General features: G+C 41.2%; 1 protein-coding gene across 5 annotated transcripts in view; it reads right to left on the minus strand.

Moving 5' to 3' along the window:
• Window positions 1-278: 278 nt before the first annotated feature.
• The window catches only part of LOC108706599 (rho GTPase-activating protein 7), a 211,423-nt gene continuing 189,370 nt past the window's right edge, over window positions 279-22,331 (minus strand). For all 5 annotated transcript variants that reach the window (XM_041579485.1, XM_041579484.1, XM_041579486.1 and 2 more), the window contains 12 exons: window positions 21,425-21,506; window positions 17,884-17,947; window positions 13,662-15,082; window positions 11,677-11,853; window positions 6,977-7,136; window positions 6,684-6,882; window positions 5,168-5,381; window positions 4,256-4,370; window positions 3,668-3,886; window positions 3,316-3,533; window positions 3,032-3,205; window positions 279-1,851 (listed from right to left, as the gene is read on the minus strand). In XM_041579485.1, the coding sequence (XP_041435419.1) occupies window positions 1,731-1,851; window positions 3,032-3,205; window positions 3,316-3,533; window positions 3,668-3,886; window positions 4,256-4,370; window positions 5,168-5,381; window positions 6,684-6,882; window positions 6,977-7,136; window positions 11,677-11,853; window positions 13,662-15,082; window positions 17,884-17,947; window positions 21,425-21,506 (3,164 nt within the window). In that variant the 3' untranslated portion in view covers window positions 279-1,730. The remainder of the gene's footprint in view (window positions 1,852-3,031; window positions 3,206-3,315; window positions 3,534-3,667; window positions 3,887-4,255; window positions 4,371-5,167; window positions 5,382-6,683; window positions 6,883-6,976; window positions 7,137-11,676; window positions 11,854-13,661; window positions 15,083-17,883; window positions 17,948-21,424; window positions 21,507-22,331) is intronic.

The following is a 22,331-nucleotide window of genomic DNA, read 5'->3' on the forward strand; positions in this document are numbered from 1 at the left end:
AATGCTCAAAGAAAAGACTACACTCTATTATTACTGCATCATGCCAGTATAGTTACTTCCACTGGCTTTTGCTTTCAATACAGGATTGTCAGTAGCTAGGCTTAACTTGACTAACCTAGGCTTAGCTTGAAAAAGTAGGAAAAGCTGCAGCTTATAACCAGTTGTTACCAATGTAAACACTTATTCATTAACGTCGAGTTACACCGCCCCTATACTATATTAACACTACAGTAAATATTTAGGCTCTGCTAATGAATAGGAACTGGATGGAAACTGTCCTCACATAATGAGCTATTGTTCTTATTCTATTTAAAATTGGACCCAGGATTAGTGCAGCTTCTATTACAGAGCATTTAGACCTAAACTAAACGTATATGATTTTTGCATTCTTTGGGTTTGTTGCCTCTGCTTTAAGTGGGTCCGGCTCTTGCGTGTGAACCCACACCTATCCATGTAACTTGCAACATATAACAGGACTGATTCCGGAATCTCAATCATAAAACAGGACTAGGCTGCTGTTTTTATGGACAGGAAGGAAGTAGATAAAGCTAAATAACGACCAAGAACAGGATTCTGTTTTGTGTATGTTGTAAAAGGGATTTGAAATATAAAAACAAATAAAAGGTAAATATGTCTAAGTATGGCCCCTGTATTGGGATATACGGAAATATAAAACAAAAAAGATGGCCTCTCCATGTGGCCATGATATGAACATAAGGAGATGGTTGCATGTAAAATAGCGCAAAGTATTATTTGGGGGGGTTGAAACTGCTCATTTTGCTGCAGGAATAAATGCTCAGGAAACAGTAGAATATACTTAACAGGGGGGAAAGATCAATGTGCTTTGCCCCTTCTGGACAATGGGTGACGAGCTCTTCAAGTGCAATAAGATAATGACAATGCAAGTACACACAGCACTCGTGGTGCAGGCAACAAATGTTCACACAAACATTTTGCATTTGGTGACAATTTAGCAGCATTTGGATCTGACAAGTCACCTGTTCCAATGCACTGATTGCACAACTGAAGGCCACCCAGATACTGTCGGACTATTACTCTCCGCATCCCAGCGCCGGCTGATCAGGAAGAGCTGAAACTTATCCTTCAACGGCATCTGAAGGACAGCAGATTCCCATCGCTGTAGCTTTGCCTTTCCCTCCCAGCGAAGATGGAGCCTTTAGCAAAGTCTGACACATAACAACATGAACCTGAGATTAAAACCAGTACAGCTGTCTATCAGTGTACCAGACACCGCGATTGACTTCATTCATTAGCACAACACACATTCACACATTTTCTCTGTGCAAATCTTTCTTTTCTGCTAAAAAAAATAATAATAATAATAATAATAATAATAAAAGCAACAACAATAAGTAGAAGTACCAATTATTCCAGTGGATACACCAGTCCCACGATATAATGGCATGCAAAAAGGGAATGCGATTTTAATGTACACGTTTGTGCAACGTAGATTTCCAACTGTCAGTTTGCTTCTCAGAAGCAGCGAGAATCCGTATGCAAGAAAACATACAGCTTGTTGTGCAAGGAGAGATCCTAAGGAATAGAGCAGCCACTAGAGCCAGGAAGCAGCTTTATATTGAAGATACAGTCAGTGCCCAAACAACTTGCAAAGTCCAACAACTGGGGTCCCCTGTGTCTCCCAGGACTCGTGATGAATAGCCATCAGGATCACTTCCACTTTCTCAGACCTTATACTGCAGCCTGGCATGTCACCTGGACTTTCCATCTTTGCTTTCTGATTGTTGGTTGACAAAAGAGTCTCTGATCCTTACAACTTCAGCTGCACACAGGTGCCCAAAAACCTTATTGTACCACTCTGGCATATGGCCCCTAAAATAACATAACAAAAAAGACAATATTAAAACCTTTTTTTTTTTTTTTTTTTTTTAGAAAAATACAACAGTAAAGCATATAGACTAGGCATAGATTAAGCAAAAGGCAAAGGCTTTATTTGTTGTGGGAAACATGTTAGATAGTTCGGCCTCTCTGGGCTGTGTTTTAAGGTGGCCATAGACGCACAGATACAAAACTAATTTTTGTCCGATATTCGGTGCGTCTATGGTAGAAAAAGAGTCGACTGATATCGGCAGAAGACTTGGATATCCGTTGGCCCGTTGATCGGGCTGGACTGAAAATTTTGATCGGGTGCCTTTGAAGGCACCTGAACATCGGCCATTGTTAGTGCAGAATCATCAGGTAGAATTCTATTGTTTCTACCTGTATATCTATCGATTCAGCTCAACACGTGTGTATTGAAACGAACGATCTTTCTTGGAAAGATCTTTTCCAAGAAAGATTGTAATTGTTACGTCTGTGGCCACCTTTACTGCTCCAGACATAACCATAAAAACATGGTTGTCTGTGAGCTCTGTATCCTTAGTAACTGAATGTATTTCCCTTTAGGGTCAATTTACAAAGAAATAAAAATAATATGCTGTAGAACGGTTGCAGGAAACAGCTTAGGGATATCTTATTTGTATGTTATGAATGGAGCGGTCGTGAAACTTAAAAGGGAAACACCTTGTAAGGAGATGTTTCTATTACTTAATAAAAGTGCATGTCATGTCGGGCAAAGGGAATAAGCAGCTTTAGTATATATTGTAGGAAGGGCTAAGAACATTTTTAGAATGTTATTATTGGTACGCAACTTTTCCACAATTGTTACATTCCACAACTTGAACCTATTGCTGACGAACAAAAACAGGGACTTAATTTGTAGAAAATAAACATAAAGGTCTCTGCTGCTGACAAAGTTGATTGTGTGCTTGGGCTGTGGGGACCTTGATGCATCTTGGCTCAAGATTTGAATTACACAGCTAGTGTCATCTTTGGACCCTGGGCCAACAATAGTATCACATAGGGTACTGAGGAGACCAATATTGTCCTTGGACAGCCCAGCTGGATCAAGAATTGAACTAGTCCCAACCAGAGTTTATATGGGTTATTAGATCTGGCACAAAATCTGCAATGAGCATTCTAGAAGCGTTTCTGCTTCCTTCCTGGTCATTACCTTAAATCAGTTCTGCATAAGTATGTGAGCTTGGACTTTCCAGAGCTGCATGGTTCAATGAGGTATCTGGACATGAGCACGTTGACTCTGACACCGAGCTGAGGAGCATGATCATGATCCACTGAAGTGCATGAAAGAACACAAGCACCTTTCACCAAGTTGGTTCTCCATGTTCTGTTGGGAAATAGAGTTATGGTTGAAGCAATCGAAAGAAATAATGAAACTTAAACTGTGTTTACATTACAATATATCTTGTATTCAAAATGCATAACACTTATACACACCTTAATACAACAAAGTCCCTGGCCGGATGGGGTGCCATATAATTTTGCACATACTGATAAATATCAGTCTGCTCATCCAAACTCTCAATAACTTTGGAATCCAGGAGATCTTCATCCCACAAGTGCTGCTCTTTCAGCAAACGGTGAAGAATATCTTCTGGCTGAGCAGGAATGTCAATGGTGGCTTTCCATAATCGAAGAGGAGGGCCTTCACACACCTTAAAGAAAATAGGTGATTGGTTTTGTTTTAACCACAAATGGACTGCAACTTTATTTTTTTGCATTGCCAGGGTTTCACTTGTCCTGTAACTCCAGCCCTGGCTACTTAAGTTATTTTCAAACAATAATTTACCTTTTTGTAAGACAGGTCTGCTTGCTCTGATGTCGAACAGCCAACCCAGCCTTTGAACTTGTCTTTAGCATCCTTGAGTAAGACGTCAATGTTCTCTTGAAGGTAAGACTGATAGTCACACAGTCCCTCTCCGTTGTCATTAACAAGCTCCTCCAGGCACACAGGCCTCAGCTCATGTTCCATGTATGAATTACGGCACTTGCTCATTTCTTCAGGGATCTAGGAGAAACGAAAAAAAAAAGCCAAATGTGAGCGTTTCAGATGAACAATAAACCAGTTGTTAGCGGTTTACTGTATTTAAAGGAAAGAATGGGTATTAACTGTTATGTGACATTGTTATTATTAGCAACAAATCCAAATTAATTGACCGTGTCAATGTTGGGGAAATATGCAGCATATGCTGGTACGATCCTAATCCTGGAGTTTAAATCGTTACTTAACTGGTGCTGGTACCACCAAAGGACTAAAACTCACAAGAAAAAAAAACAATATGAAATTGCCCAGCGGCTGAGATCTAGGAAATATCAGCAAAAGGCTTACACAATTGGTAGAGTAAACCATTTTAATTGCAGTCTGATAAAGCCTCACCTGGAAAAGTTTTTTGCACTCTGCAATCATGTGAGCCAAACCCTGAGTGGCAGCAAGGTTTTCATTCAGGTCCTTCTGATCAGGCTTTCCTAGATTCTGCTTTCTGTGCATAACCCTGGAATGAAATGAGAACATAGCAAAGGTTTCACTCACACCATGTCATGTTATTAGGCCTCATTTCTAAATGAATGAACAAGTCAAATGCTACTTAAAAGTATGTTTATAGTATCGTATGTGGAATGTTCTTAAAGTGGAAGTTCACCTTCGATGAGTAGGATATAAAAAGGGCTATTTTAAGTCAATCTGCAAATGGTTCTCTTGTTCTATTTTGAATGGTTGTTGGTTGAGCTTAGTGGGCTACAAATGTGATATCGTAAACTGAAATGCTTTCTTCTTCAAAAGAGAATTAGAATAATGTTAGATACGGCATATTTCACTGCCACGCTCTGTTAAAGTAGGATGGAAACCAACGGTTTTGAGTAAGAAAATGCTGCACATTTTCAGGCTGAAGCAATTGCCTGTAGCAGCAGTGGCAGGCAGCTTCCATTACACTTAATAGGGCACCAATAATTCTCCACTAGCAAGAAACAGCTCGACTCTGATTGGCCTTATTCAGTATACCCTATTTCTAAGAAGGGTAAGGGTAACAACCTTAGCTGTGAAGTTGGTCCTGGATAACAGACATATTTGCATTTATATCCCATATGATGAACTTCATATGTTCCTAATTAGAGAGTATGTGTCTGGCCTATGGGCTCCATAGACATCTTTTAGGGCATTAGTGCTGAAACAGTATAACCCCTGAACAAGTGGTATATGGAAAAATCAGACCAAAGCAGGCTAAAAACTAACCAGAGCTGATCTTTATTTAATGTACTATTCTGTAGTGCAAGTTACATCATGTCAAAGTACCTGGGAGAGGAGTTCTCTCTTTTCAAGGTGTTGAGGTGGAACAAGGAGGGAGCCAGACACACAGCGAGGTTGGTGGGGGTCATCTGGTTTTCATCTACGGCTGCTGCAACATCACTTAGGAAATATAAAAGAGTTTGCAGGACTTCCCTGTTTTCGTCAGGCAACAGCATAATGGCCGCCTTGATTGCCTGCAGGCGCTGCTCCTTGGGGACATCTGCAGAGAACAATAGATACTAGTCAACAGACAAGCCAAATAAACACTATGCAATGTACATGGGTTTACAGCAGAAGCATCAAAAGATGTTGGTAGTTTCTTTATTGAAAGGTTTAATGTCTCCACTTCAGTACCTGACTTTTATTAGTGGTCTTGTTGGGTTATACTACCTTGTCTATTGGGGCTGAGCTGCTCCTACGGGTTTACGGTGTATGGAAGGAGTATTGAATAGATTCTTATCCAACAATAAAGGTTATAATATTAGAGACAGCTAACACTATGACAGCTTGGGGTCCCAGGACTACCCAACATTCAAATGCACCTTTAGGGGTTACAAATCCCTTCTACTTTGCTCCGTAGAGGAAACCAAGATTTAGTTATCATACAGCAAATGCTCATGTGGTTCATTAAAAAGATGCTCATAGCGTAAGCTCTTTATATAGGATGTATATTGAGAAAAGAGGTCTAGCACTCCATTTAACATATTAAAATAGAAGGGTAGGTAGGTAGGTAGATGGGGAAAAGGGAGGGTGAGGAAAGATCATTGTAGAAAAGGCTATCAGTTTTAGGGGCTAAAGGGATTAACTGGAAAAGGAGACATTACTGTAAAGTAACTAATAGGCTTACTAATGCAAATACGTTTTTCTCTGAAGCACGAATAAAGCAAGAATAAAATCATGGAAAAATGCAGGCCTCTGACAAATGCACGTGGAAACCTGAATCAACAGCTCTATGGTTACGCAGCACAACAGACACCTCTGTTTTCCATAAGCCTCAGCGTGGACATTGACCAGAACACTTCTGTTTTCAATAAGCGCTTTCAAACCAATACTTTCAGGCCAAACAGCTTTAACAATAAACACTCTGTATCAATCAATAGCCAAAAAATTATTCAAGCCCCAATTACATGATCCGATGAAGCGCAAAGACAAAAATAAACAAATAGAGGTAAAAAATGGAGTATCAAGGGGCTTGAGAAGTATACTGTCAAACCAGTAATTCTAGACTAGAATAGCACCAAGTAATGATAGGCCACAAATACTACTGCTCACCACTGTCTCAGTAACCTTCACTGTCATGGTGCTGGTGATACCTCTGATCTGGAACATTTACTCTTTGCCTGTGGTAAATTATTTCCAGAATAAATGTGAGTGAGGCTCTAGTCCTCCTATAAAAAGTTGAATCTGAAGTGTGTGGTTAAGCTAGGCTGAGCAAGAAGCTTGATATCTCTAATAATGCAAGGGACGACAGCAGCAAGTCTCACATCCCTCTTAAAGATCCCAACGAAGACTATAAACTTACACTGGTAGATTTGCAGGAAAGTTTCGGAAAGCTTGCTGGTCAAAAGTGGCTCCGGCAGGTCCCTGAAGTACTGCTTTAACATGTCCGCCACATTATACGCAGACTGTCCCTCGTAGGTCAAACTGTCAGAGTTGTTTTCACTTATTTCCCGCAAAGCCAGGATCCTGGACTTGACGCCTGATTTCCTAAACAGCCCCACCTTGTAATCCGAGGGGAGGGTAAAAAAAGAGTAAGTATGGAGCACAACACACACAGAAAGAGAACTGTGCTGCAGTACAAGAGCGAACACCAACCTGATCCAAGCACTGACTACGTAGGTAACGCATGGCCAGCTGAATGCTTTGTGGCAATGGCTGACCAGTCCGCTGCACATTTATTGCAAGAGGAACGCCAAACACATTTCGGTCCCTGTAGTCTGGAACTTTAACGCGCTTCATAAATTTTGGCACGGCCCTATTCAAATACAAAACAACATTGAAAAAAAATCAATAAATAATGTCTTTATTGCCACAGTAACAAACTACAAAAGTCCCCCTTCGGCCTGAGAAACTACGGTTAATCCATGTTACGGTAAAATAATGAAGGGCCACATCCAGGCACCTGTCCTGCCTTTAAAAGCTTCCTTGAGTGAATACTGAATCCCAGTCCTGTTGGGATGCAGGGATGTTGCTAGTAAGATATCTAGTCAGCTGCCCTACCAGAAAATGAAATTTACAAGGTTATCTGCAAGATTTTAAACAAAATCCTTAATTTCCATCTGAACCTCACCTGTTGTTTTCATGTGATTGTATTATGTTGTAGACATTTATGCATAACAACTGTTCAAAAACAAAATGTAATGCCCCATAAGCAGCCTAGTCAGCCACTGGAAAAGGTTAAAGGAGAATTCAACCGGTTTCAAAAAAAAAACCTCACCTCACTTAGACCTCCCCCGGGAAATGCCCCTAACTTTATACTTACCCCTTAGCGCAGATTCAGGCATCGGAGTTCATTGCAGCCATCTTACAGGACTTCGGTAAGCGGAGTGGGAGACCGCGGTAAGTGGTGGTAGAAGACACGAAGACCCGAAAGATGACGACAGTGAACTCCGATGCCTGAATCTGCACCGAGGGGTAAGTAAAATGTTAGGGGCATTTTCCCGAGGGCAGCTATGCTGGGGGGAGGAGGGAGGTCTATGTGGGGTGGGGGGGGTTAGGGCTTTTTTTTTTGAAAACAGTTGAATTCTCCTTTAAACGGGTGCCTCTCTGTGGCATCAAAGCTTGCTGACGCAGGCCCGTCCTGCGTGTCCTCAGTTGCATGCTCCCACGCATCCCCGTTTGCACACACACATCCCTGCCATGTTGCCTGGGGCGTCTGGCTGGCATTGCCTGGCACTGTCTTGGGGTGTACTTGGCCTCAAAACTTGTATATCCAACTATACAGATTTCACATCAAACCTTTGTAGACTGTCTATATGAAGGTTTTCATTCATCCAGGTCATGATATATAGCAGTGATCCCCAACCAGTGGTTCATGAGTAACACGTTGCTCACCAACCTATTGGATGTTGCTCCCATTGGCCTCAAAGTAGGTGCTTCTTTTTGGTTGCAGCTGTACTGCCAAACAAGAGCCTCTTGTAGGCTGCCAGTCCACATAGAGGCTAATAAATAACCAATCGCAGCATTTATTTGGCAACCCGTTAACTTTTTTCATGTATGCGTTGCTCCCTAACTCTTCTTACATTTGAATGTGGCTCACACATAAAAAAGGTTGTGGACCCCTGATTTACAGTATCTAATGGAGCAAAGTCTAAATCATCTGGGCTTGTATTGTGGACATTCTTGAAATGTAGAATATCTAGTATCTCCACTAGATATTTTATAGACTGTTCGAGTAAGCCATTATGGTAATAGTTGTTCCTATACCACTAACATCCATACATGGAAATGTCAAATAAGTGATTGAAAAAATATAGTACCCTAAAATTGGAATTAATTCTAATTTTCAAAGAAGCAACATGATACCCAATGTTTTATTAAAGGGACTACATTTTGCTGAACCCTTCTGACCAAGCTGGTAGCTTATCTGCCCACATATGACCTCCCCAAACAGATATCTGGCCAAAAATTGGGGCAAGGATTATTATTATTCTGATCCGATTGTTGGCCAGAAGGCTAAACAACCAGATCAGCCTGATATGGTCCCAGCATATACAGTACATGACAATATCGGGCAAAGATCCGCTTGTTTGCCAACCAAACCAGATGAATGGAACTACGAGTGAATGGCCACCTTTTACTCAGGCGCAGCAACCAATAAATTGTTTGTTTTTAAACAGGAGGCCTGTAAATGCTACCTGCTCATTGGTTGATATGGATTACTGCACCCTGGTAAACCACTCTATGTACAATCGGCTTTGCCCTGGTACATATAGTATATTGTATGTGCAGTATATTTCTTAATAGCTTTGTAAAAAGTATTCTCTTGTTGTCGTCGTAGCTGTACATAGACTTGTGGACACAAAATAAACAGACACAGGCCTTTAAACAAATTTACTAAGCAGAATAATTAAAGCTTTGCCAAAACAGAAAAGAAAGTCAATAAATCGTGTAGGTTGTGACCCCCTAATAGAGTGACTTCTTTTCCTCTGTGCTCTTTATCTAGAACAGTGATCCCCAACCATTTGCTCGTGAGCAACATGTTGCTCTTCGACCACTTGGATGTTGCTCCCAGTGGCCTCCAAGCAGATGTTTATTTTTAAATTCCTGGCTTAAAGGCAAGTTTTAGTTGCATAAAAACCAGGTATACTGCCAAACAGAGTCTCCTGTTGGCTTCAAGTCCAAATATGGGCTACCAATACACAATCACAATCCTTATTTGGAAACCCCGGGAACTTTTTTCATGCTTGTGTTGCTCTCCAACATTTTTTTATACTTGAGTGTGGCTCATGGGTAAAAAAGGTTGGGGACCCCTGATCTAGAAGAAAGAGGCCGGGATTACAAAGAAGGTTTTGTGCAGTGAGATATATTGCTGACAAAGGGCTGAATGAAGATCTGCCAGCCAGCAGTATGCCCAACAGCAGGGATCTCATGTTAAGCACTGAAAGCCGCCAGCCAAAAACATCACATCTACAAATGACTGATTTAAAAGTGAAAGGCAGATGGAAGTGAGTGAGGAATCGAGATCCACAAAGGAACAATTCTGTGGAAGTGACTTCTCAAACGAAGAGCAAAGTCACATATTCAACTTAAGTATCCAGAATTGGGCAAATACATATTTTTCTACATGGGACAAGTGCCCCACTGCACACCCATATCGACCAGTCCTTATAGGAGAAGGAAATGCTAAAATTAAGTAAGCTTTATCCTAAAGGTCTATATGAATATAACAGTAAACCCAATGCTGCTCTGAGTCCTCTGTCAAAAGAATCACCACATTTCTTTCCTTCTATTGAGTACACATGGGCTTTTCCTGTTTTCAGCTTAAATTTCCAGGGCTAGGGCTTGAGCATGCTCAGTTTGCTCCTCTCATCCTCCATGCTGTAATCTGAGCCCAGAGCTATGATAAGTGAGAGACTCAGGCAGGAATTGATGTCACAACAAGCTAATATGGCAGCTGCTATCGTAAACAAAGAGAGCTTCTAGAGCTGTTTACTCAGGTACAGTAAAGCATTCTACAGAATAAATATAGTGTTATAACTTGCACTTTCGTGGCTAATCTATTGACAACAAACTGCTTTGGTAGCTTTCCTTCTCCTTTGTGCATTACACTCAAACCCAGAGATTGCACTGGCTGGAAAACCTGAAACAACTTTTCTAGAAAAAAATACAATGCATAAAATTCCAAATCTATAAAGAACACAAGAGCTACTGATACAGTGAGATACGTACTTTATCCACCAATAGTAGCTGCACAGCCCCACTCAGAAGGTCAGTTCACAACCAGATCAGAACACACTGAAACCTTCATTAACATTCATTAACAGAGCAAAGCGAGAGCAGAAAAAAGGAGTGATGAAACCCATAGAGAATGTGAAGCATTCAGGCGTGATCAGTCAGCACCCGTTCCAGTGTTTACAACAAACAAGATACACATTTACCATAATTGAGAAAATAGCTGCTTGGAATTATCAAGGCTTTGATGCCTCGTGTTCAGAGATATTTGTGGTGAGAATAAAGATAGAGATGATATATATATATATATATATACATGTAATGGGCAATGTTTATGTACATCTTAGCAAATCCCATAACAGCTGGCAACAAAACAAATCTGCAATTACGTGCACGTACAACGATGGAAGTCCCGTTTGTTATTTTCAAAAATTCGCTGTGGCTAATATAACACGTACGAGACGTCTGTGCTTAATTAGCCATAATGCTAATAGTGCTTACAATCCAAAGCTGGTCATCGTACGATTTTTAGACTGTGTGTGGATCGTCCCAACATTTTTAATTCCATGGAGAATGATCATTTAGTTGATTGGACAGGTTAGAAGATTTCTGTCGGCTAATGATAATTTCTCTGCATGTATTGCCTATCCGACTATATCAATGGGAGACTGTCACTACTATTTGTCAGACATAACTTTTGTATGATCACTGTCACGGCAAGAACATCGGTCTGATTTGTTCTTTTACTACTTTATTTAATCTGAATGATTAGAGATAGGTTAGAAGATTGTGGTGTCCGATCAGTCATCAGATACAAAGCTAAAATCTGCACATCTATGGCCAGTTTACAATCTATCTGTTCTGATATCTGCAGACATCTTTTGCCGGTTACCTAAAAATGAGCTTGTAAGACCTATAGTTTTTTTTATAAATGAAGGGCAGAAAAGCAGTATAGCCTGGCACTGGCCCACTAATTAGGGACATCAGAGAGGGTTAAAATTAACTGGCAAGTAGCAGTACAAGAATTAACGAATAGCACCAATTACATAGTCTAACAAACTCTAGAATAAAATCTAAAATGGCCATAATATTGAAACATTTATAGATTTTTAGTGACGTACCAGCTGAAGCCGTGCTTGTTGGAAGGGGTATATTTTTCCAGAAGAGCCGTTAACTTTAAGAGTGAATACTTCTGCAGCAAGTTGATCTGAGTCACGGACTGGCAGTTAATCTGCAACGAAGCGGACCTTAAACTGGGACGGTGGGAACTCTGGAAGCTGTGCCATCTGAACTTGTGTCTGCGTATGATAAAGAGAAATGCACTCACCAACTGCATATGAACGAAACTGTACAACTCTATCTCCTTTATAATAGAGGTTACTTCTCTATAAGACATAATAATGGTAAACTCAATTATAAAAACAATGACCACTCTACTGCTGCTATAAATGTATAGAACTCAATGAATTTCCAAACTGCTCAACAATATGCATAAGATTTAAAGACAATAATAATTATGTTGTAAGGATAATGATCCACGGAGTCAACGGAGAAGAACCAAATACATAAAACATGATCTGACTGTGTCTTCATTTTAGATAGGTGTGGCTACAAGACATGTTTAGCAGGAAGTGAGCTCTTCCAAGCAAGCAGAAATACACTTCACATTCCCCTGACACGCAGTCAGTTTTCCATTATTTCTTCACCAATAATAAATCTGTCAGTACCAATTTAATACATTTTAGATGGTTTTAAAGGTTAGGACACACAGGCAGATTATTTTTCTGAAAAGGTGGCAATCCTACATGTATGGTCATAACTTTGTGTAAGACAAACAGACCATATACTGCCACCTTAAGGGTTCGTTCACATGAGGAGATTTAAAGAGATTTTGTCTCCTGGCGACTAATCGCCTCGTCTTCTGGGCGGCAATCTCCCAGAACTGCCTTAGTGTGTCTTCCCATAGGCTATAATGAAGTCGCCTGCGCTAAAGCACATGCGGCTCTGCGTTTTCCGTAGTCACCCGAAGTTGCGTCATGGAGGAAACTTCAGGCTTTGGAAAACGCAGCGCCGTGTGTGCTTTAGCGCAGGCGACTTTTCAATATAGGTAAGAAGAATTTCACTGGCACACAGGAGTTGTGGTAGCAGGGCAAGCCCTTGCAATTTTATTATGCAGTTAGCACAACTGCATAATAAAATTGCAAGGGCTTGCCCTGCTACCGCAACTCCTGTGTGCCAGTGAAATTCTTCTTACCTGTATTGTGAGGTGGCCGATTCCTCTATCGCTGGGCACCAGGATAAGAATCTTTGGGTTTGTGTGGTGTGCGGCTTCTCCAAAGCTCTTCTGGACTTTTCATTATAGCCTATGGGAAGACACACTGAGGCAGTTCGAGGAGATTGTCGCCCAGAAGACGAGGCGATTAGTCGCCAGGAGACAAAACTCCCCCGAATCTCCTTGTGTGAACTAACCCTTAGGGTCAGGGCACACAGGTAGATTTGGGGAGATTAGTAGCCCAGTGACTAATCTCCCCTTCTTCGGGGCGACGAATCTCCCCGAACTGCTTCCCCTGCCTTCCCGTCGGCTAAAATGTAAATCGCCGACAGGATGGCACTCGGTACGATTCGTTTTCCAAAGTTGCCCGAAGCTGCCTTATGAGGCAGGGGAAGCAGTTTGGGCAGATTAGTCGCCCCGAAGAAGAGGAGATTTGTCGCTGGGCTACTAATCTCCCCGAATCTGCCTGTGTGCCCTGACCCTAAGGGTGGCAGTATATGGTCTGTTATTCAACTTACACAAAGTTATGGCCATATATGTAGGTGGGCCATGACTCAAAAGGGCAGGCCTTAATGTAAAAGGGGTGGAGTTACATCACAAGATGACCAGAAGGCGGAGAAAAGGTGCGTTTTGAGCGGAGGGCCAAGGGCTTTTGTTAAGGGTATTACAAAATTTACCGGTAAATTACATTGCCGGTAAATTTGTAATACCGGCCTCGGCAGGTGTTTTACCGGCTTGGCCGTCAAAATACCGGCCGGGTGGCAACCCTACATACATGTGATAAATCATATTGCACTCACCCAAAGCAAAGGAATGAAATATAAAAGTACAAACCTGTTCGTTCGCGTCAGAGAAGCACCAACTCCAGAGTCTCTCCGTGCCTGGATTACTGTTGCTTCTTCACAATCATTAAATGAATTTCCTGCGCTATCAAGATCACTAAGAGCATTGCAGTCATTGTCAATATGCAAGTGTATCTGCTTGGGGGAGGAAGGGCAGGGAGACACAGAATCTAAAGCAGAATCAGAATCTCCTTCGTCATAACATTTCTCTGACCACTGATTCACAATCCTTTGCATCCCCTTCACGTGGTATAAAATGTCATCAAGTTCTGGAAAGAGGTCTTCGTTTTCAAGATCAGCCAGGTCGCTGCTACTGGAATACAGAAGAGAGCCTGGTACATTGTCATAAATACTCAAGCGGCTTCCTTCAGAACAACAAGAACTGCGTCTTTGGCCGCTGACGGAACTTTTGCAGCTGCTGATGCTATGTTCCCTTGTAAAGCTGTGGTTGTCATGTCCATGGAAACTGCCGATTCTCCAGTTGACAGAGGTGCTACTGTCGGAAGGAGACAAATTGCCATTTGAAAGTGCCTTGGGAAAGGTGCCAGGTTTGTGGTCTTCAGGAATAAAAAACACGGCGTCCTCACCAAAAGTCCTCTGGTTTTTATAGTTCTGTTCTAGGATATCACTAAACGTTGACTGATTGAAAGGGTCAAAGCCCTCTAAGTACATACCTACTCTTTTATGGCAGGCACTTAAGCTCCTTGTCCTTGTTACAGGACTGGGAGTGCTTACTGCACTGCTCGTCTCTGATTGGCTACTGCTGCTACTAGTCTGAGTCGAGTTTGATATGCTCCTTTTCCGCACCTTGGGTGCATTGATGTGATTGCCATTAAGCGAAGAAATTTCTACACAATGAAGTTGCTTTAGCTTATCATCATCCGCTGCTTCTTGGAGGATAGGTTCACTAATAATCAGACCCAGTTTGGAATGCGACTTCTTTTTACTGTTAGAGCTTTTGATTTTCAGACTTTCCATCCTCTTAAGGAGGCTCTTTGTTCTGGACTTTGAGTTTTTTTGGTTAGCCTTTGAGGTGAAATTAAAACTGGAAAGCTCTGTTGGTGATGGAAGGCTCCCAAATGAGTCATCGTTTGCAATAAAGTTTCCAGATGAACAAATGCTGGTGACAGAATTCGTTCTTGTAGTGCTGGCGTCACTAGGAAGGTGTGCTCTGGGACTTTCACTGCTGGTACTGGTAATTGATACTACATCTTGGTGCTCACTAAGGTCCGTGAGGATACTGTCTTGGCTGGTTGCATTTGCCAGCTGCTGTGTGTCAGATAGTAGCGCTTTTGGCCCTTGACCAAGAGGAAAGACTTCAAATCCTTCCAGTCGAGACCACCTCTTGCTGTCCCTTTGAAAAGTCCATTTACCACTGATTGCACAGGGTTCATCTTCATCAGACTCTTCACTCTACAGATTACAGAATACATACATTAAACACAACCAATATATATATTTAAAAAAAAAAAAAAAAAAAAAACATTGGCATTAGTGTACGGTGTACAATTAACTTCGGTAAAAAACGCTGCTAAAAACAGATATTAAATTTCGCTAATTAATACTAAAGTCTAAGCTACAGATTGGGGAGATCTTGCAGCTGGATTTATACTAAAGATATTTCCGTAATTTAGATCTCTGTGCCTTAAATCTACAAAAAAATCATTTAAACATTAAATAAACCCAAAAGGACCAGTAACATAATTTGTTAAAAAAAATTTGTTTCAACATAACGAAAAATAACCACCAAGACACATTTACCTTTAAATTCCCAAAGTCTTTATTAAGAAATAACTTACCGATTCTCCGCTTGCGCTCTTCTTCAGAAACGGTGACAGGGCAATGATCCATTGTGTGGCACTTGATTTCTCCACACTGCCTTCTATAGGAGATAGCCAGGGAGGAGAAATCAAGCACCGCACCATGAATCGTCGCCTTGTCGCGTTTCTGACGAGGAGCGCAATCGTAGAATCGGTAAGTTAATTCTTAATAAAGATTTTGCGAATTTAAAGTTAAATGTGTCTTGGTGGTTTTTTTTCCGTTAAGTACAAACTAATGTTTTACAATTTTTTTTGTGTTACTGGTCCTTTAATAAGGATTAATTATATCTTAGCTGGGATCAAGTACAAGGTACTGTTTTATTATTACAGAGAAAAAGGGAATCACTTTTAAAAAATTTTATTATTTGATTATAATGTAGTCTATGGAAGACAGCCATCCCTTAATTCGTAACTTTCTGGATAACGGTTTTCCGGATAACGGATCCCATATCTGTACTGGGATAGAGATTTTCATGTTGTGAGTCTGCCCCATACAGCCTACACATAAAGGTGTATTATTTTAAAAAATATGTTAAATTGTGTCAATAAAATTAAGAAACTACTCACTACAAATATACATCCCGTAAAATCATAATCCATAAAAGTCCAAATTTATACAATTAACGTATTAAAAAGTAGTACATACTGGCTGCTAATCAAATAAATTTGGACTTTTATGGATTATGAGTTACGGGATATATTTTTTGTCGAATAGTTATTTAATGGTGGTGGGGCGAGATCCTGTTACTCTATTGTCCAATACGGACTGGCAGTATAGTTTCCTCGTGAGGCAACTTCGGGCGACTTCAGAAAACAAATCGCTCCGAGTGCCATCCTGCTGACGATTTACATTTTAGCCAACGGGAAGGCAGTTTGGGGAGATTAGTCACCCCGAAGAAGATGAGATTTGTGGCCGGGTGACTAATCTCCCCGAATCTGCCTGTGTGCCCTGACCCTTAAGGACTCACACAAAACAATTTAAAAAGACACAATGAATAGAGAATTGGATTAATCGCCATTCATTGGTGTTTGCAAACTATTTCCCTTAAGGGATGCCGGAGGTCCTTATCAAATCATGGAATACGGTTTAGAACAAGCCAATAATCAAGGATGCATTTCATATTAATCTATCATTTTTTCATAATTAAAAGGAACGGATGTAATCTTATACCTAATAAGGGAAAGCTAGACCCTTATACAAATTATGTAGACATTATATTATAAATCATATGAAATGTTATTACAAAGTGGTAATCGCCATAAGGCAGGAACTAATTAGTAATGAGTTTAACTCTTAGAAAGGAGGAATTATATTTTCTCTCTATGTGATTTATTACTCAGAGTTCTCTTCCATTTCTAGGGTTGATTAGTAAACCCCCATGTAGCCTTTGGGCTCTTACAGACGAGCGTTTGAAGCTGCGCTGCCCTGCGTTCCGGTTTTATGCGTTCATCCATAGGGGAGCGCAGGATAGAGTCCTGCAGCGGGTTGGGTACCCTGCGGGTTGCTGGTAGAAGTTCCGGGTGCGGGTATAGACACGGCTCGGCGGTTCTGCGGGTTTGCGGTCACGCTGCGGGTCTTCTCAATATCGATTTTTACTCCTTTTTTCTGATCATGTCTACTTCCAACGAGGTCACTTCTGGTTTACAATGACAGCACTTCCAGATTCTTGATGGTCATCGGGTCGCGGTAGCGGATCCAAGCGGGTAAGAATGTGGGTTGCGGGTCCAGGTTGCGGATTGCAGGTTCCAAAAAATGGACCCGCGCAGGAGTAGACACATTTAGTTTTTGTCAATGGGGCTGTACTCACACAGGCGCATGTAGGCGCCGAATGCAGGTTGAGACGCAACATGCTGCATTTTCCTGCGTTCCGAGCCTACATGTGCCTGTGTGAGTACAGCCCCATTGACAAAAACTGAACGCGTCTATTCCTGCGCTCCTCTGCGGCTGAACGCATAAAACCGGAACGCAGGGGTGCGCAGCTACAACCGCTCGTCAGTAAGAGCCCTTAAGGGGTGGTTCATTTTTAAATTAACTTCTAAAACACTCAGAATGGAAGACTGACGTACATTTCCTATAGTAATAAAAAAAAACACAATAAACTGCGTTGGTTATTTCTTCCCCAGACAACTAAATACTTTAACTGTGGCGGAGATTTCCTCTTTACTTACACAGAATGCGAAGAATAAACCAACACAGCTCTTGCATATTATTCACAAGTCACATTCAGCTCCAGAGGTTTTCTGGTCAAAAATTAACACTCGTCTGTAAGAGCCCTTACAGAATGCATTTACAAAAGTAAAGCCAGGCCACTCCAATTACTCATACCATAAATAAATCTATCTAAGATTCATTATTTATTAGGCCACATTAAAGAAGCAGTCAAATACACTTACCCTTTTCCTATTTGGGCTAATTTCTAGTTTCATCACAGCACACTTGTTTAAAGTATTCAATCGCCTACGGAAGGAGAAAAAGAAATGTATAACTTGGATGTCAATGAAAGACCTTTACGGACAAGGACAGTCTACTGTGGCAGCTCTTTACCTAAATCTTTAGGTTCTGCATCATATCTTATTAGGAAATTAAACATTCTACAGTTTAATCCAATACAGTGGAAAAATCCAACAGGATGCTTTTAAAATGGAGCCTCCATTAGCACCCCTTTTCGTAAACATCAACATTTTTTTAAAAAAAAATGCGTTAGTATAGAACGAAATATAAAAAACACCAAGACAAATTAAACTTTAAAATAGCGAAACCTTTATTAAGAAATAACTTTCTTACAGAAACTCCGCTTCCTGTCCCATATTCTACTGACAGCGTGTTCATGTACCGTAAGAGACTGCCACAGAGGAAGGTGATGTCGGCGGGCTCCCCATTAACTTCCATAGAAGGCAGCCACAGAAATCAAGAAACTTTCCCTACATGCTGCTCCCACCGGATTCACTGCTCCTGCCCCAGTAACTAGCCCACAGTGCACATGCAGCGTTACGAAAGAGCTATGGGGCTCTGGGCTACAGCTCCAGCCACAGCTTGCCCCAGCACTACCAGGCGGTGCACAAGACAACGCTCGTTGGTGCGCAAATAAGATAACCGGGCGCTGTGAAGCAGAGAAGCAGCTGTGAAGCAGAGAAGCAACACGTACACTAATGCCACAGCAGCTGCCAGATCCCTGACTCCCCCCCCCGGTAGGCAAGTACATGCTGATCATCTCCTGCAGATCTCCGGAACAGAGCGGCCGGTTGTGGGACCCCACTCACTTGGGGACCGTCATTGGGTTCGGATTTCACCAGGGATGCCAGTGCCCCAAGGGCACCGGATGAAGTGCCGCAGCCGAGAACCCTGGTGCTGATGTTGGCTGGAGCTGTAGCCCGGAGCTCTCACTGGTATCAGGCCAGTCCGCACATGACTACTATGCCTGCGTCCCAGTTAAATGAGACTTGTCTGTACTTACGGGAGGACCCTCCCCACTCCAAACTCATGTGTTACAGTCGACTGCAGAAAAATGCTGTGAACTCTCCATGCCAGTTATTCAGATCCGCACTTTATAAATAAATAATGGCACAACATTATTGGCATATGGACCATATTCATAGTGATGTTATTAGATGCCTTGTTCCTAATGGAAAAATTGGAAGCTCTGATGTAAATCTGTATTCTAACATTCCCACGCACGGATGCACATTTAACGACCAAATCTCCAGCATCAAGAAACTACATGTGCCCTAGCCCTAAGAACAGCTCTAACCTAGAATTGAACACCACCAATGTATTTGTTTTCTTTCTGCATTAAACAAACAGATGGGCCAAACAGTAAGCAAACGTCTGTCTTCCTTGTACATGCAAAACATTACTCCAGGGTAAGGGTTTCACCTTTGGCTCCACAGACGAATTCTGATCAGCACACGCCTTCTGGGTTGGTTACAGATTATAGGGTTTCTATGGACATTGAAGCAAGATGTGACTCAGGATTTTCACCTTCCATGATAATTTTGTGCTAATCAAGACCAAGTCTTTAATAAGCTGTGACAATCTGGTGACACCTCTATATTAGGGACAGAAAGTCAACAAAATATTGTGATATATGTAGCCTTCTCCAGGGAAGAGCAGGTTGTACTGATAAGCTATCGGGCAGCTGTTTTCTGGCTTAGAGAGCTGCAAGGCTAGTTTTATCTACTCTCATCCAGTTACAGAAGGCTGCCTTTCCCACCTTGTCTTTCATCTGCAAAAATGATCTTCGGTAGGGTTGTGACCTGTCTGTTTGTGAATGGGACAGTCCGGATTTGGCAAGCACTGTCCAGTTTGGGAGACACTGTCTGGTTACTTAGAGTCTGAAAATCCAGACAAAAATATAAAATATAGGCAATTATACTTGTGTGGCCTGGTAGGGAGACATTTACACCAGCAGCTGAAAACAGACACAGCAAGATAAAATTTCACTGAATTAACCATGAAAGGAATTAATAATGTTAAACTAAACTCAAAATTTGACACACTTGGGTGTCAGTGAAAAGCCACACAAGCGTAACCAAGATTGAATTTCCAGTGAACTTTAATTTTATGGGTATAACATAATACGTAGCGTTTGTGACCTTGCACATGCTTTGCTTAGTCAACTTTATAAAGACACAGCCACAAATCTAGTTTCACCCACATACACTAAGCACAAACGTATTGCATCAACAACTACAACATGCCGACAGTCATATTGATTTGTGCTAACTATTCCTAGGTCTTGCCTCGGTAGTCAGTATTACTGAGCCAATGAACTTAAACTGATGAAAGTTCTTATGTAAACAAGGCAGGGCTCATTTACCCATTATAGAAATTATAGAAATTCTTCATGATCATCCTAAGCAAAAGTTTATCTGTAGCGGATTCTATCATCTGTGGATGTGCAACTGCAAATACACTATTATGTGCAAAGGTATCCATGGCAAAGCTTCATAAGGATAAATTCTGACATCCATTTGTCTACAACAACTAATCCAGGTGTTTACCTGGTACTTCTAAGGGTAAGGACACACGCCAAGAACCAAGAGCTCTGATTGCCATCCTGCCCGCTATTTACATTCTAGCCGGCGGGAGGCAGTTCGCGGAGATTGGTCGCTACCAAAGAAGAGGCGATTTATCTTCGTTTGTGTCCTTACCCTTAAAATATGTTGAAAGCTGTTGAAAGTGTTTAATGCTAAGCCAGGCAACAAAAGAAAGCTGGCACCTCTGGCTGGTGTCAATTCCAGCACCTAGCTACCATTCTACAATCATAAATAACCTCTAACTAAATCCAAAATTCCGAATACAGATGCAGACACACCAGCATATCAAGTCAACTATGTTGTTTCACTGATCCCCAAGTGAATCTGCTAATGAAAGTCTTTAGTGAAAGTCTTTAGAAGAATGACCAGCTGGGTACTGCAGGCTACATCCCTTGTTTTCGCTTGCAGATGTGCAATGTGCGTAAGCCGGCGTGGTGGTCCAGGTGCTACTGCTGTCCTTTTGCACTGGCTTCAAAAGAAGGGCTAAAAGTAAATACTAAGGAATTACAGCTAATGATGGTAATTAATTAGGTAAGAACTAAAAGCAGACCCTTCTGTATGCTCCCCAGTGACAAGGGTCAATGGCTTTCAATATGGGACAACTAAATTGCTATTCAAGCATTCTTGGAAGAGTTTGCACACTGAGAACAACTTAAAACACATGACTGAGTTCATTATCAGTCATTAGGCAATGAAAGTGGCCTTTTTTTAACTCCCACCTTTAACTTTCAATTTTATCCAAAGAAAATGGGATATAAAACATTTGTTGACATATGCAATGAAGTGCCTTTTATGACCATCTTTCTTCTTATCACAACACCTTTCAGCTATTTGCAACCTTAACAAGTAATATTCCCTTGGCCCAAAAAGAACGGGCCGATTCAGATTTGGCACTGACCTGCACAGTGCCTCGATTGCATCCCTGTCCAAGAAGTCATGGTCCTTCTTTACAGAGGAGGTATTAATAGGAAAAAGCAGATCTGTGCGGATAAAATAAAAAATACAGTTAGAGGCATGGGGGCAAATTTATAGCATATTTAACGGCATACTAACACAAAAATGAAGTCATTTATTTACATTACAACCTGGGGTAAGCTATTGAAGTGAATGGGATAAAACGAAGAATCAATGAATTTCTGCAGTGCTATAAAATCGTATTAATATTAGTGACGCTCAATCCTAACACCTCTTTTCATGCTATAATGTTATATTTGACTACACAAATAAAATTGCCAATATAATTCATGGCATGCAATGACTGCCCACAGCACTAGGTGACCCATAACATTTTACCCAAGTCCTATGATAGCAATTGCAAGTTTTTGAAGAGCAACTGGCTGGGAATGCAGAGTGTTCTAAGGCAAACAGCTGGAGGGCAACAACTTTTACATCCCTGATTTAGGTCTTTGAACTTAGTTGAATGTTGTTTAGCTGACAGTTTGGCTTTCTCTGAAGTCCTTTTTTTTTTTACCACTTAGGACAGACACCGTGATGGAAATGACATCTTACCCAAAAATAGTATTTATAATCCAAGCACAGTGTTTTCAGTTTTTCAAATAAATGCTGTAGGATGATAGCCCCCAAAAATCCCATATGCCATCTTCTTCATTGGGTTTCTTGGTATAAAAAAAAATGCCCAACAACAATTCTACTTGATACACACTAATCAATAAAACAAGGCTTTAACTTGTACTGTTTCAAATACATCACAAAACAAAAATCCTGAAACGCTTTCCTCAACAGGAAGGAAATGGGATAATTTCTACATTTTTGGAAACTAAAGCTTTGCAGAATGTTCTTCTTCT

This window comes from Xenopus laevis, chromosome 1S (genome assembly GCF_017654675.1).
Source record: "Xenopus laevis strain J_2021 chromosome 1S, Xenopus_laevis_v10.1, whole genome shotgun sequence".
Lineage (NCBI taxonomy): Eukaryota > Metazoa > Chordata > Amphibia > Anura > Pipidae > Xenopus > Xenopus laevis.